Consider the following 16232-nt stretch of genomic DNA (forward strand, 5'->3'; position numbering starts at 1 on the left):
AGAGTAAACGCTTGTCAATGTAAGAAGAACTTTTCTTTCGAAGATCATCATTGATTTCTTTTAATAACACATGCTCTTGCTCTAGGTTGAGTTTCTTGAAGCATAGCTTCTCACGAGTTTCTAAAAGTTCTCGATGATCTTCTAAAGTAGTTTCATGAGCTAACTTAAGAGTGTTTGGTTCTTGAGTTAGACGCTCAATTTCTCCTTCTTATCATTGTCATTCAGTTCATCTTGATTAGCATGATTAATAGCAAATTCATCATAGTTTTCATCACTAGCATTGTCAACAAGTAACTCATCATCACCTAGCAAATCATCTTCATCACTAGTGAAATCAATATACTCGAGGTGTGATACCTTGGGGCCTCTAGCCATGAAGCATTTTCCAATTCCTTCATTTGGTGAGTCAAATATGTTGTAGGAGTTGGTTGACACAAGTGCAAGACCGGCAACACCTTCATCTTGAGTATATTCGGAGTCGGAGTGATAACTTCTCTCGGTGTGGTGGTCGGAGTCAGAACTGGATACCCATTCACCAGCATGAGCTTGATGTCTTTGTTTTGTGTAGCTCCTTGATGACTTGTCCTTCCTTTCCGAATCCTTACTTCTGCGAGAGGTTCTTCGTTCATAACGATCATCTCTACTCCTCTCTCTTGGAGGTGATTCTTCTCTTCCACTTCTCCTTTTAGGCGAGTCTTCTTCTCTTTTGTAGGGAGTCGTACACTCATTGGGATAGTGTCTGGGTCTTCCACAATTGTAGCAATTGCGATCACGACTAGAAGATCTTTTTTCATGGTAGGATCTTGACTTGGAGCTTCTCTCTTTGCTTCTACTCTTGTAGACTTTGTTGAAGTTCTTCACCATTAAGCACAATTCTTCATTGAAGACTTGTTTTTCACTTGATGTGGTAGGAGCATCACATGAAGCTTTATAAGCACCACTGGACTTGTTATGAAGCTCTTCCTTATCCTTGAGTGACATCTCATGAGCAACAATTCTTCCAGTGACTTCCATTGGCTTGAGATCTTTGTAATTGGGCATCATCTGGATCAACATGCACACGGTATCATATTTTCCATCCAAGTCTCTTGGGATCTTCTTGGTGATGAATCTGTCAGTCATCTCTTCACTTCCTATGCCGGCAATCTCATTTGTGATGAGAGCAAGCCTAGAGTACATTTCAGCAACACCTTCACCATCCTTCATTTTGAACTTGTCAAGCTGACTTTGAAGCACATCCAACTTGGATTCCTTGACGGACTCGGTACTTTCGTGCATCTCAATCAAAGTATCCCAAATTTCCTTTGCATTCTCAAGACGGCTAATTTTGTTGAATTCTTCGGGGCACAATCCATTGAAGAGGATATAGCAAGCTTGAGCGTTGTATTGCAATATCTTCAATTCTTCTGCAGTTGCTTCACGATTTGGTTCTCTCCCATCAAAGAATTCACCTTGCAAACCAATACACACAATAGCCCAAAACAGCGGGGTTATGTCCAAGAATATGCATTTTCATCTTATGCTTCCAACTAGCAAAATTTGTACCATCAAAGTAAGGACCTCTATGGTGGTAATATCCCTCGCTAGACACCATACTCTCCTAGGTTGTGAAACCAAGGCTATGATCACCAAAGCTATGGAAATCAAGGCAAAAATGGATACCAAAGCTCTGATACCACTTGTAGGATCGAAAGTATGTCTAGAGGGGGGTGATTAGACTACTTGAACAAATAAAAACCTAGCCTTTTCCAAATTTTAAGTCTTGGTAGATTTTAGCAACTTAACACAAGTCAAGCAATCAACCTACACATGCAATTCTAAGAGTATAGCAGTGGAATATAAATCATTGCATATGAAGGTAAAACGGAGGAATTTGGAGGGAGCAAAGGCAATGTAGACACGGAGATTTTTTGCGTGGTTCCGATAGGTGGTGCTATCGTACATCCACGTTGATGGAGACTTCAACCCACGAAGGGTAACAGTTGCGCGAGTCCATGGAGGGCTCCACCCATGAAGGGTCCACGAAGAAGAAACCTTGTCTATCCCACCATGGCCATCGCCCACGAAGGACTTGCCTCACTTGGGTAGATCTTCACGAAGTAGGCGATCTCCTTGCCCTTACAAACTCCTTGGTTCAAACAATTTTTACGGAGGCTCCCAAGTGACACCTAACCAATCTAGGAGATACCACTCTCTCAAAGGTAATAGATGGTGTGTTGATGATGAACTCCTTGCTCTTGTGCTTCAAATGATAGTCTTCCCAACACTCAACTCTCTCTCACAGATTTGGATATGGTGGAAAGAAGATTTGAGTGGAAAGCAACTTGGGGAAGGCTAGAGATCAAGATTCTTGTGGTAGGATTGGAATGTCTTGGTCTCAACACATGAGTAGGTGCTTCTCTCTCAGAAAATGAGTAATGGAAGTGTAGGCATGTTCTGTACAAATGGAGAAGGGGGTGGAGGGGTATATATAGCCTCCACACAAAGTCTAACCGTTACATACAATTTACCAAACTCGATGGGACCGAATAGTGAAACTCGTCAGATCGATCTGGTTCAAAATGTGAATGTTAGGGTTTTTGATGGGACCGATAATATCAACTCGGTGGGACCAATGCACTAGGGTTAGGGCAAAACCTCATCTCGATGAGATCGAACACATGAACTCGCTGAGACCGATTTCAGTAATAAGCGAACAGAGACTTGGTCAGGCAAACTCAGTGGGACCGATCGCTCATTTTGGTGAGACCGAAATGGTACGAGAAGGAAACAGAGAGTTTGCATTGCGAACTCGGTGGGGACCGACCGCTCATCTCGGTGAGACCAAAACTTCACGAAAAGGAAACAGAGAGTTTGTAATCCCATCTCGGTGAGACCGAGATCCCTATCAGTGTGACCAAACTGATTAGGATTTCTAGCTATGGCTATGTCAAGTGAACTCGGTGGCGCCGGATAGATCAAATCAGTGGGGGCCGAGTTTGACTTTAGGTTTAGGACATATGTGGAAATGAGAAAGTGGTTGATGGTTTTGCAGCATATAACTAAGCATTTTGAGCAAGCAAGCTATTAAGCAACACCTCATCCCCTTTTAATAGTATTGACTTTTCCTATGGACTCAATGTGATCTTGGATCACTAAAATGAAAATGAAGAATCTTGAGCTTTTGCCAATGTGTGTCCTTAGCATTTTGAGGGGTCCACATCTTTAGTCCATGCCATACCAATCACTGAACTTTTTGAAACATTAATTTTTTGAATGGATATTAGTTCAATGAGCTATATGTTGTTATGAATTACCGAAACCATGATTAGTTGCATTTTCAAGGATGGAGACATAGAACTTTGCAAAGTACATACGGATCCTAATGTGGCAGACCCGTTGACTAAACCTCTTCTACGGTCAAAACATGATCATCACCAAGACTCCATGGGTGTCAGATTCATTACTATGTAAACTAGATTATTGACTCTAGTGCAAGTGGAAGACTGTTGGAAATATGCCCTAGAGGCAATAATAAATTGGTTAAAGGTTTATTATTCATGCTAGAATTGTATTGGCCATAATCTTAAATACATGTGTGAATACGTCAACAAATACTATGCCCCTAGTGAGCTTCTACTAGACTAGCTTGTTGATAAAAAATGGTTAAAGTTTCCTAACCATAGACATGAGTTGTCATTTGATAATGGGATCACATCATTAGGATAATGATGTGATGGACAAGACCCAACCGTAAGCTCAGCATCCGATCATATCACTTGAGTTTATTTTTATAGCTTTCTTCATATCAAGTATCTATTCCTAAGAACATGAGATAATTCAACTCCCAGATACCTGAGGAATACCTTGTGTGCTACCAAATGTCAATTCATAACTAGGTGATCATAAGATGCTCTATAGGTATCTCCGAAGGTGTCTGTTGGGTTGGCATGGATCGAGACTGGGATTTGTCACACCGGGTGATGGAGACATATCTCTGGGCCCTCTCGGTAATACAACATCGTAAGGAGCTTGCAAGCAATGTGACTAATGAGTTAGTCATGAGATCTTGTATTATGGAACGAGTAAAGAGACTTGTTGGTAACGAGATTGAACTAGGTATGGAGATACCGACGATCAAATCTCGGGCAAGTAACATATCACCGAACAAAGAGAATTGCATACGGGATTAACTGAATCCTTGACATCATGGTTCAACCGGTAAAAGATCTTCGTGGAATATGTAGGAAACAATATGGGCATCCATGTTCCGCTATTGGTTATTAACCGGAGAGGTGTCTCGGTCATGTCTACATGATTCTCGAACCCTGTATGGTCTGCACGCTTAATGTTCGGTGATGCCAGAGTAATATTGGGATATGCATGTTGGTGACCAAATGTTGTTTGGAGTCCTGGATGAGATCCCGGATGTCATGAGGAGATCCGGAATGGTCCGGGGGTAAAGATTTATATGTGGAAAGTTGCTTTCAGGGTTCCGGAAAAAGTTTCTGTTTTTTCGGTATTGTACCGATAGAAGGTTCTGAAAACTTCCGGAGGAGTCCGTAAGTCCACCAAGGGTTCCACCACGTCCCAAGGGCCAGCATGGACTAAGGGGAGGCGCCCTAGCCTTATGATACGTCTCCAACGTATCTATGGTTTTTGATTGTTCCATGTTGTTATATTATCATTCTTGGATATTTTACAATCATTTTGTAGCAACTTTATATCATTTTCTGGGACTAACCTATTGACATAATGCCCAGTGCCAGTTGCTATTTTTTTGCTTTTTTTTACATAGCGGAAAATCAATACCAAACGGAGTCCAAACGCAACGAAACTTTTTGGAGATTTTTTCTAGACCAGAAGACACTTGTTGGGCCAAAGAAGTACCAGAGGGGTGCCTTGAGGGGGGCACAACCCACCTGGGAGTGCCTAGGGGTCCATGCGTGCCCTGGTGAGTTGTGCCCACCTCGTGGCCTCCCGCACCGCCTCTTCGCCGTATAAATACCCAAATATTCCAGAAACCCTAGGGAAGTCGATGAAACACAATTCCAGCCGCCGCAAGTTCCAGAACCACGAGATCCAATCTAGACACCATCACAGAGGGGTTCATCATCCTCATTGGTGCATCTTCGATGATGCGTGAGCAGTTCATTGTAGACCTAAAGGTCCATAGGCAGTAGCTAGATGGCTTCCTCTCTCTCTCTCTTTTGATTCTCAATACAATAGTCTCTTGGAGATCTATTCGATGGAACTCTTTTTTATGGTGTGTTTATTGTGATCCGATGAACTTTGAGTTTATGATTAGATCTATTTTATCCATGAAACTTATTTGAGTTTTGATCTCTTATATGCATGATTATTTATAGCCTCGTATTTCTTTTTCGAATCTTTGGTTTAGTTAGGCCGACTATATCTATTTTTCTTGCCATGGGAAGAGGTGCTTCGTGATGGGTTCGATCATGCGGTGTTCTTTCCCAGTGTATACATCATGTCATTGTTCTTATTGCATTACTCCGTTTTTCCATCAACTTGATACACTAGATGCATGCTAGATAGCGGTCGATGTGTGGAGTAATAGTAGTAGATGCAGGCAGGAGTCGGTCTACTAATCTTGGACGTGATGCCTATATATTGATCATTGCCTGGATACCGTCATAATTATTTGAGGCTCTATCAATTGCCCAACAATAATTTGTTTACCCATCGTGTGCTATTTCTTGAGAGAAGCCACTAGTGAAATCTACGACCCCCAGGTCTATTCTTTATCATATTTTATTTGAGATCTATTTTTATTTGCTTTTATTTTCAGATCTATTATTCCAAAAACCCAAAAATACCTTGCTTAATTTTTTTGTTACTTCTTTTATTTCGTGTTTTATTGAGATCTATTTATCCAATCTATCACAATTTTATCCTGTCAACTTGTCCATTTCCTACGCCGTTACCCGTAAGAGGGATTGACAACCCCTCATAAGCGTCGGGTTGCAAGTATTTGTTCTTTGTGTGCAGGTACCATTTACATAGTGTGGTTGGTTCTCCTAGTGGATTGATACATTGGTTTCATAACTGAGGGAAATACCTACCGTAGTTGTGCTGCATCGTCCCTTCCTTTTTGGGGAAATACGACGTAGTTCAAGCCGCATCACCTTATTGGGCCAGGCGCACAAGTCCCTCAAGGCCCATGTGGCTTAGGAGAGGTGGAAAGCCCACCTGTGTATGGAAAAAGGAGGGAATTGGACTAGGAGTCCAACTCCTCCCCCTTGGTGCGCCCCTAGGGCTTGGAGGGCTGGCCACCACACCCCTCCACCTATATAGAGAGGGGAGGGGGCGCCCCCAAGAGGAGACACAAGCCCTTGCCCCCCCCCTCTCTCTCCCGTTACTTCGTAACTCCTCTGTCTTTGTTGTTTCTTTAGCGCTCGGCGTAGCCCTGCCGGAATCACTCCACCACCATCACCGTCACGCCGTCGTGCTACCGCCGATCCCATCTACTTCTCCTTCCTCGCTTGCTGGATCAAGGGGGAGGAGACGTCATCGAGCCGTATGTGTGCTGAACGCTGAGGTGCCGTTCATTCGGTACTTCATCGATTTGGATCACGATTGGATCGTGACGAGTACAACTACATCAACCGCGTGATATACGCTTCCGCTTAACGGTCCATGAGGGTATGATGACAACGATGATGATGATGATCGTGGTGATGAAGATGAGAGGTGGCTGAGGGGGTCCTTCTTTAGGGTCAAGTGTGTGGCGATCCGATGGTAGGAACAAATAAAAAGAGATGCTCAAGACACAAGGTGAGGTGAAGTGGATGAAAGACAAGATTAGTGAGTTGATCAAGACAAATAAGGAGTTGGAGGAGAAGAGGCAGCAAGAGAAGTTGGAGTTGGAGGGGAGGAACAAGAGAAGATGACAGAATGGAAACAGATGCACGAAAGTAAAAGGGTGCAAGGAAGAGATGTAGATGTGTATGCTTCAGCTTGAGGAGTATTGATTAATGCAAGAGAGAAGATGACAGAGAAGAACTGGTTCGTGATGTTGGATCCAAATGCAATGTATGAAACATCAAAATCGTTAACAGAGTTTGCGAGTGGAGATCATGGCTTCCAGGATGCCATGGAGCAGCCAATACACTGGAGGAGGGGGTGCACACATGGGAAGACGTAGCTTTGCCGATGGCATGTGATTTGTACACAACGGTCGAATGTGTGCATGATGCTTCATCTTTCCTTCATGCATTTCGAGCATATGATGATCTTTTGGTTGAACTTCATGTTATGTTTATATTTGAATTCAATTCTTGAAGAATATGGTATGGTTTAAAATCTTGTTGAATGGCAAAAGATTAAATACACGTGAAAAGGAGAATCAAGAGTGTATATGCAGAAATATAGGAAAAATATGAGAGGAAATTATGGAGGCCGCAAAGATACGGCAACTCTAAATTAGCACACACGCTCGGTGACCTACAAACACTTATGAAGGGCACTCCAACCAATTATAGAGGCATCCGATATGATGAGTTTGCTAAAGTTACGATTGGGCATCAAGCCACCATTCAATCCAGAATAAGGTGGTTCGGCCATCAAACCATTGGCCAAAGTGGAAAGCACGAATTACACTATTGTGTGCGACAAATTCATATATGTGTATTCAAACATCCATGTAATCACATGGATGAGAAACATCAATAAGAGGAAAAACACATGAAGGAAAATACACAGAAATTTGATAGACATGTTTTCACAAAATAGAAGAGAACAAAAACCGCATGCATGCATAATAGACATTTTGATACAATGTAAAGAACTATATTTCAATCTACGTGAATGAGCGTAAAAAAGAGATCACTCGAACATTTGTGTATCATCTTCTTCCTCCTAGACTCTTGCTTTTCTTTTTTCTCCTTTGGCCACCCAACTTTCCACCCATCCTTACCTCACCTTCGGCTATAGTGCCATGTCAAACCGCGTTGTCCCCGCATTCAACGGAGTAGTTATCTAATTCGAGAGGCGATTGAAGGAAAAGGACCCCCACCTGTGTAGGTCAAATTTCCCCTGCCTCCAGCAAGGTTATCTAATCCGAGCAACGCTCGGAGCTAGAAACCCTCCCCCCACCCGCACAGGTCAAGTTTTTCTCAGCTCTGTTAGTGACGTTGCGACAAGCCACGTCGTCGCACCCGCACAGGTCAATGAGCGGATGCCGAAATTTCGTGATACCGAGGCACACAGGAAAGTCGCATGAAAAATAAGAAAAATGTGGTACAAACGTGATAAGACTAGCCACAGTGGGAGTAACTTCGATAGTAACATCGAGTCAAACTCAGCAAATTTGCTTATGTGGCAATGAGTTAATGAAGAGAGATGTAGTACTAGTAACTTACATGTTACCACATTTATGTTAATGAGGAGTAGCTAGTTACTGTAACATCACATGTCCCAATGCAATATGAGTCTATAACCTAATAAATGAAGTTTAACATGTTACCACACTTATGTTACTACCCACTATTGAGGTAGTAACATAGTCTAGGGATATGTGTATGTTACTCTCCATTATGGCTAGTCTAAGCCATTCCAAACCAATCAACAATAAAAAAATATATAGAGAAAAAAAACCCAGATCCCAGACAGTGCAACCAATTGGACGTTCTCCCTCATTAGTCCAATACGGCGTGACAGCTCGCATCAGCTCTCCTCTCTCCAGCTCCTCCCCTTTTTCAGGCCCCCAAAATATCATCCTCCTGTCCTCCATCCATGCTTCTCTTTCTCTTCTGACCTGATCTACTTATTTTATTAGGTCTTGACCCTTGACTTGTCTAATCTAATCCTCCATGCATGCAATTGCAATGGCCAAAGCAAAGAAAAGCAGCCACACACACCCTGTCACCACTCACCACTCCCTCACAGCTCCCACTGGGCACTGGCACTGGCGCTCCTCCCCTCCTGCAACCCATCAGTCCTCACTCATCTCTCTCTCCACACCGTCTGTGGGAGTAGGGAGTACCGCTCCTAATAATTGATCCTTTGCTCTCCATTCTCTCGTTGATTTGTTGTTACTCTAAAGATCACCACCAACCACCCTCCCCTCCCCCAAACCCTCCTCCCAACCACAATCCAATCTTTTATCAAGAACAAATTAACCACCCCTCACCCTTTACCCACAAACAATCGTCTAATCTTTGGTCTCTGCCTCCACATTGCTCCCAAATCCAACTTCTTGGGCCCTGTCGCCCCTCAAATCCACCCTTTTTCGTCACTCCATCCTGTCCTAAATTCCCCTCCTCACCCAAAAGCCCCAGCGTTTCCCACTGCATCATCCTCTGCGAAATCCAATCTTGGCCGCTTGGATTGCCCATTCATTTATTCTCTGAGGGAATCCAGCCTTTCTGCTCCAATTCTCTGCAGGAACCCAAGCTTTAGCGGGCTGCTCTGTTCGAAACCCGATCTCTCTTTAGCACCGAATTCTGCAAGAAAGCCAGAGTTATTGCGGAGATCCGCCATTCCTGGTTGAGCCGACGAGCTTCGCCGCCGCGGTCCGATGTCGGACTCGGACCAGAGCACCGTCGTCTTCGGGCTCCACCTGTGGGAGCTCGTTGGCATCGGCGTCGGCGCCGCCTTCGTGCTCCTCCTTGTCCTCCTCTCCCTCCTGTGCCTTCTCGCCAACCGCCGTCGCCGCCGTCGCCGGGCCCCCGCCGCCCCCGTCCTCCACCTCGCCACCGTCGCGCCCAGTGCCCATCCCAAGAACCCCACCAAGCCGCCCAAGGACATCCAAGAGGTGCCCTCTCGCGGCGCGCAGGCCCCCGCGGGGGGCACCGCGCCCAAGGTGCCGCTCGCTCAGATTCTCCAGGCGTCCCCGCAGGAGTCCATCCAGATCGAGACCGGCAAGGAGCACCGCATCACGTTCCCGGAGCAGCCGCCGCCCCACCATCAGCGTAGCGGGGGGCCGTCGTCGCGAGGGGCCAGCGGCGAGAGCCGCGGAGGTGGCCCGGAGCCGGGTGTGCCGGAGGTCTCACACCTCGGGTGGGGCCACTGGTACACTCTCAAGGAGCTCGAGGCAGCGACGGCAATGTTCGCCGACGAGAAGGTGATTGGCGAGGGCGGCTACGGCATCGTGTACCACGGCATTCTCGAGGACGGCACACAGGTCGCCGTCAAGAATTTGCTGAATAACAGGTAACAGCGCTTCCCGTGAACTCAAGTATAGCCAAATTTAGAGCCTTGTTTCTGATTGGCGTCTAATTGATTTGAGTTTAAGCAAGATGTATAATTTGATGGGTGCACCGGGTCACTGAATCTGACTTGAGATATTGACAATTCAGATGGTGACATTGTGCAAGAACTTGATAAAAAAAATGACAAGTCGTTGTTAGCATGTTTTTTTTTTGCGGGGTCGTTGTTAGCATGCTTAGCGTGGAAGCTGCCATTTGAGAGGCTGAAATGTGTGGTTTGTGTAACGTGTGGTTTTTGTGTTGCTGAATTTAGTAATATACTTGGTTTGTTAGGGGCCAGGCTGAGAGGGAATTCAAGGTTGAGGTCGAAGCAATCGGGCGGGTGCGGCACAAGAACCTCGTGCGGCTGCTTGGATACTGTGCTGAGGGCAACCAAAGGTGCCTCCTTGAGTGATAACTTGAACTGCTGTATTCGATAAATGAGGCGCTTGTAACATAAAATGTGTTGTATATGAACTCTTTTCAGGATGCTTGTGTATGAGTTCGTCAATAATGGAACTTTAGAGCAATGGATTCATGGTGATGTTGGTCCTGTGAGCCCTCTTACATGGGACATACGAATGAAGATTATTCTTGGATCAGCAAAAGGGTAAGTGCATGTGAGTTACTGATGATCTAACAAGATATTTACCGCTACTTCATACTTACACAGTTACCTAGTTGTGCAGTTTAATGTATTTGCATGAGGGACTTGAGCCAAAGGTGGTTCACCGTGATGTCAAGTCAAGCAATATCCTACTTGACAAGCATTGGAACGCTAAGCTTTCTGATTTTGGGCTAGCAAAGCTTTTGGGCTCGGAGAGGAGTTACGTCACGACCAGGGTTATGGGGACATTTGGGTTAGTATGATACTCATAAAATCATCGTCACACAAGATAAACATGAACATAGTTGCTTATGTATCTCTTGTTATTACAGGTACGTTGCTCCAGAGTATGCAGGCACTGGCATGTTGAATGAAACTAGTGATGTCTATAGTTTTGGGATTCTTATTATGGAAATAATATCTGGTAGGGTACCAGTAGATTACAACAGGCCACCTGGAGAGGTTAGTAATGGCTGTGCCTCCTTATAACCAGTGCTACATTAAGCACTTGTGAAATGCATTTATAAATTCTGCAGATTAATCTTTCAGGTTAATCTCGTTGAATGGCTGAAGACAATGGTCAGCAGCCGGAATTCAGAGGGGGTTTTGGATCCCAAGATGACCGAGAAGCCTACTTCAAGGGCACTGAAAAAGGCTTTGCTAGTGGCTCTGCGATGTGTAGACCCTGAAGCTCGCAAGAGGCCGAAGATTGGTCATGTGATTCACATGCTTGAAGTTGATGATTTCCCCTACAGAGATGTAAGTCAATATGGCACGACAATTTTTTATCTTTATTTTCAAGTACCTGTCATTTAATAACAATTATCTCAAGAATAATTTTGCAGTATATTTGTTATCCCTATTTATTTTTCCTGTTGCCGGGGAAAGAAGGACATCAAGATGAACATGTCGAGTATCATACATTGTTTTGCTTTAGATTATTAATTAGACCATACACTTTCTCTTTTGCCTATTACTGAAGGGGCTCCCTTTTGGTCATTGTAAGTTACATTGTGGGTTGATACTTCTTTTCTTTGTTACAAAAAATATGGATTTCAGCATTTTCTTTCCAGTTTGAATCTGTTAAGATTTAAGATGTGTAAATGAAGCCATTTGCCTTTCAATATACGAACAACAAATTTGTCCCCTCATAATTAGGTCAAATTTTATTTATTATAAGAAGAGTTTTTACAGAGAAAATGTGTTTACTTATAGTGATACCTTTTGTTACTCTTATTGCCAGGACCGCCGAGCTGGCAGAGCTCCAGGTCAAGCGAAATTGGGGGAAACAGCTTCAGGCGAACCAGGCGATAGTAGCGGGAATGACACACCAAGGGACACGCCAAAAGGTCAATCCAAACCCGACAATTCAAGGTGGAGAAATCAGGAGACCTAGCTATGATGGAAATGGTGATTCTTCCGGACCTTCGTGCATGATCAAGAAAGAAGCTGGATGGCGCAGACCTACTACAAACAAGCTTGTTTGCGGCTCCATGGGTTGAGTAAGGTGTGGAACCATGGAAAGCGTCTAATGGAGAGATCGTGATAGCATCTGTACATTACTGGATTAATTATGGTAGGCATAGGGATTTTTTGGTTGGTTTCGCCGGATCGTGTTTATGTAAAAGATATATCTCCGTATGATAAAGGCGCTATACTTTCAGGGGTAAAGCTGAGCGTCGCTTATGACCGACCTCCTGGTTGGTGTCATGTTGCTGCCCAGCTTATGATTCCTCGTCCCTTTCTTCCTTGATGAGATTCATTTTCTATACTTTACTACTAGCTTTCACGTAGAAATTTGATGGTTCAGTTCTTCAGGCTGGATGCTCAGATTGACAGCCAGGGATTGCATGGCATGGTACTCTGCATTCTGCAAGTATCATATAATTGCTTCTTCAACCTGGAGGAGAAAAAGGAGAGGTTGGTGGCATGGCCTAACCTACCTGGCATTGTTTAGGAAAGTATTCACAACTGACGATATTATCATTATTCAGCCATGCTTGACAGTGAAGCCAGCTTGGGCTGCTAACTGGCAACCAGTTGCACACTCACTCAGATTTTCAAAGGAGCACCGTCGGTCTCAGTGATCAAACAGAACCGTGTAGCGCCTGCACAGGAAAAGGTAGGGTTCAGGTGGCAATCATGGACGGAATCTGAGGTGAATTAGGTGATCCAGGCTAGATACAAAACAAGGTTGATGATTAGCAAGAAAGAAACGTTATGATTTATTTAGACGATGGCGTTCGGGAGATGTATTTCCTGGGGATGGGGGTGGGGGTGCATGGGGCCGGCGAGAGCTCAGCTTCTCCTAAAATCTCACAGGCGGCTTCGCTGTCCTCGTGCCGTGCCCCTACTACTGCTGTCCGTGACGCTTTGCCCGGACAACCGCCGCCGACAGTTCGCCATCCACCTAGGCTGCCGCTGCCACGCCCAATGTTGGTGTGGGTGCCGGTGCTGCCTTTTCTTTTTTGATAATGGGACTTGGTAACAAATGTGCTAACCCTTTGTGGGCGAACCCCTTCAAGGTTTCCGAATCGTAATATTTTGAACGAATTTTACAGATCCATAGTGAACATGTACAAGTTTTCACATTTTTTTATTTATTTTTTTTAAAACTTGGAAATATCCTTTTCGAGCGTTTTGAAATAACGGGCTCATGCACGTCTCCCAAAACTTCACTCTTCATGGGATGATGGGGCGCCCACTGTCAATGGACCGATCAAAAGGCCTAAGTTTTCCAACAACACCATACATGTTTGTCCCAGAACATGAAGATTAATACAGTCACTACGGAGACTCATATAATACCGATGCTTGTTGTCGCAGAGCTTAAAGTTTGGTCACTCAAATGCCTTGCTATCGTTTAACCTGCCTTAGTAAGACACAAAGCATCAAACATGTGGCTTCATCCTGGGTGGATTGTAGTAAAATAATCCCTTTTGGCTATCCCCACGAATGTTGCTGTTGATTTCCCTCATTTTTGTGTGCATCAATATTTCAATATATTTAAGTGGTAGTTTCTATGAGTTATGCAAAATTGGAAGGTACACACATAGATGACAGAAGAATTCACTACATAGGAGTCTAAAGCGTGTGAAACACTGGTCATCCAAACGGGCGCCTCCTCTTGCGGACTACTCTTTTAACCTTACAAGTTACACCCCATAAACCATTAGAGCATGCTCAATGCAAGGTGCTAGGAGAGGGCTCCGAGATCAATATCCTGATTAGTGGACATTTGGGCATGTCATCGACGCAAAAGGATATGTTGTCCTCTTACCTTTTTTCTAGCACAAGTTAATGCAAATAACGGATTTTACATTCGACTTTGCAGTTAACTAGTGCATGAGCGCTCAACGTTGCAAATAGAGAGTGCTACGATGGTTTTTTATTTTATGATATGTGTTTTTTTCTCTATTAGCATCTATTAAAGCGTCTAATGTTGAGTATGATCTTAGCAGTCACATATTCCTTTATTGGCATCTCCCCGTCGCACTCTTCATTATCCATGGACTACCCGCTCACTAAACTCCATTTTCTCACAACAATAATGGTGATACCGCCTCAACACCCACCACTCGCATATGAATTTAAGATTTCCATGCACCAAATAGACCGAACTCGTCGCCAAAGTCATTGAATCACTAGAAGACACATCCGTCTCGCTCCACATTAGCATGGTTGGTCGTGTTGAATGTATCATGCTATATCTATGATTTACTGAAACTAGGTCTTAATACGGGCTCATCAAATAAAAAGGAAAGGAAATCAAGATGGGTTGTTTCATTTGCATTGCAAGATGAGGCGGCGTAAGCATTGTACTAGCAACTGGAACTGTATCCCATCATGTTTTTTTAAGATTTTGTAGGGACCTTTTCCAGATTTTTTTAAATCCAGTGCATATACACACACTAACATGCATTGATTATTTGGAGGCACACGTGCACACCCACTAGTAGAAAAATGGTTAAATGTGAAGCACATTAGTGCCGGTTTAAATTTGAGCCAGCACTAATGTGTCCATTAGTGCCGGTTCCAACGGCTAGGCGGGCGGACATCATTAGTACCGGTTCGTGGGCAATAATTAGTACAAGTTCATGCCACGAACCGGTACTGATGATGCTGTGTCAGGCTGTGGGACCCACGAACATCTTTAGTACCGGTTCATGGCATGAACCGGTACTAGAGTTTTTTATTAAGCTGATTTTTAGTCCCACCTCGCTAGGAGAGAGGCAATAGGAGCGGTTTATAAGCCGTGAGTGCAGAGACGATAAAGGAGAGGCGCAATGCTCACTTGCAGGTTGCTTAGCTTCAAGCCTTTCGGAATAGAATAGATTGCACAGAGCTATGTGCAGTGTAGTCTACCCTATTCCGAGCATTGCGCCTTTTTTATTTTTAATAACTTATTAGAACTCCGGACTTCTTGTGTTACGGCAAAAACTGGATGCACTTCATGTACAAACTGGACAATCTCTTTCGAAGTATCAGGGCCGGTTTCGGACAAAAACTCATCGGTTACACCGGCACTTCATTTGTTAAACTTATTACAACTTCAGACTTTTTTGCGTTCAGTACGCATCATTCTAAGCCACGTCATCAATTTTTAACTCTTTCTGACATCATGTGCTCCCCTAGCACGAACCGGTACTAAAGAAGTTGTGGCAGGGCTATTTTTAGTCCCACCTCGCTCCCCTAGCAAGATTTTGACCACCTTAAATATGATACTTCTCAAACTATCACAAGCATTTGGTCTTCATTAAACTCTATGTGTAGGATTTGTGGCTGCAATAGGAGTCTTCGTCGGTTCTTAAATTGGTTGTAGATTCCTATTGACAATTTAGATTCTATAAAAAAGATCATTGATGATCAATGTATTTTTTATGTACTTCTTTGTAGCAGTAGCGCGTTTTGGCTGAAAGATGGTACTGATCAATGTATTTTTTCTGTGTTCAGATGCACAATTTAAATATGTTACTTCTCAAACTATCACAAGCATTTGGTCTTCCAACACGTTCTGACATCATTTATTATTTTTCAGTCACTGATTTGTTTAGATCAGAGCTAAATGACCGTGAAAATGAAAATCACTACAAAACAAACTCTGAAAATGTTGAAGGTATCATCATTTCAACCGTATAGCATGTTCGAAAGAGTAGAGAGGGTCACGGCAAAAAAAACTATATAAAAAAACTACTCAGAAATAAATAGAAGAAAAAACAAATAAAGCAGAAAAGAAAAAACTATATAAAAAATTACTCAAAAATAAATACAAGAAAAATAAATAATGCAGAAAAGTAAAAATTATATAAAGCAACAATATTCACAAAGAAACTAAATACAGCAAAAAAACTACTCAGAAATAAATAGAAGAAAAAACAAATAAAGCAGAAAAGAAAAAACTATATAAAAAATTACTCAAAAATAAATACAAGAAA

General features: G+C 43.4%; 1 protein-coding gene across 2 annotated transcripts; it reads left to right on the top strand.

The window, feature by feature from the left end:
- The first annotated feature begins 8816 nt into the window (after positions 1-8816).
- Positions 8817-12545, top strand: LOC123045472 (probable serine/threonine-protein kinase At1g01540). Of its 2 annotated transcripts, XM_044468530.1 has the most exons (7): positions 8838-10155; positions 10485-10589; positions 10678-10800; positions 10880-11050; positions 11130-11259; positions 11347-11556; positions 12041-12545. In XM_044468530.1, exons 1-7 carry the CDS (start codon positions 9521-9523, stop codon positions 12191-12193), a joined length of 1527 nt encoding a protein of 508 aa, XP_044324465.1. In that variant the 5' UTR covers positions 8838-9520; the 3' UTR covers positions 12194-12545. The 2 variants fall into 2 exon arrangements, with proteins under 2 accessions (XP_044324466.1, XP_044324465.1); XM_044468531.1 differs by lacking the exon at positions 12041-12545 and having other exon boundaries at positions 8817-10155; positions 11334-11434.
- Positions 12546-16232: the final 3687 nt, after the last annotated feature.

Source organism: Triticum aestivum, chromosome 2B (assembly GCF_018294505.1).
Source record: "Triticum aestivum cultivar Chinese Spring chromosome 2B, IWGSC CS RefSeq v2.1, whole genome shotgun sequence".
NCBI lineage: Eukaryota > Viridiplantae > Streptophyta > Magnoliopsida > Poales > Poaceae > Triticum > Triticum aestivum.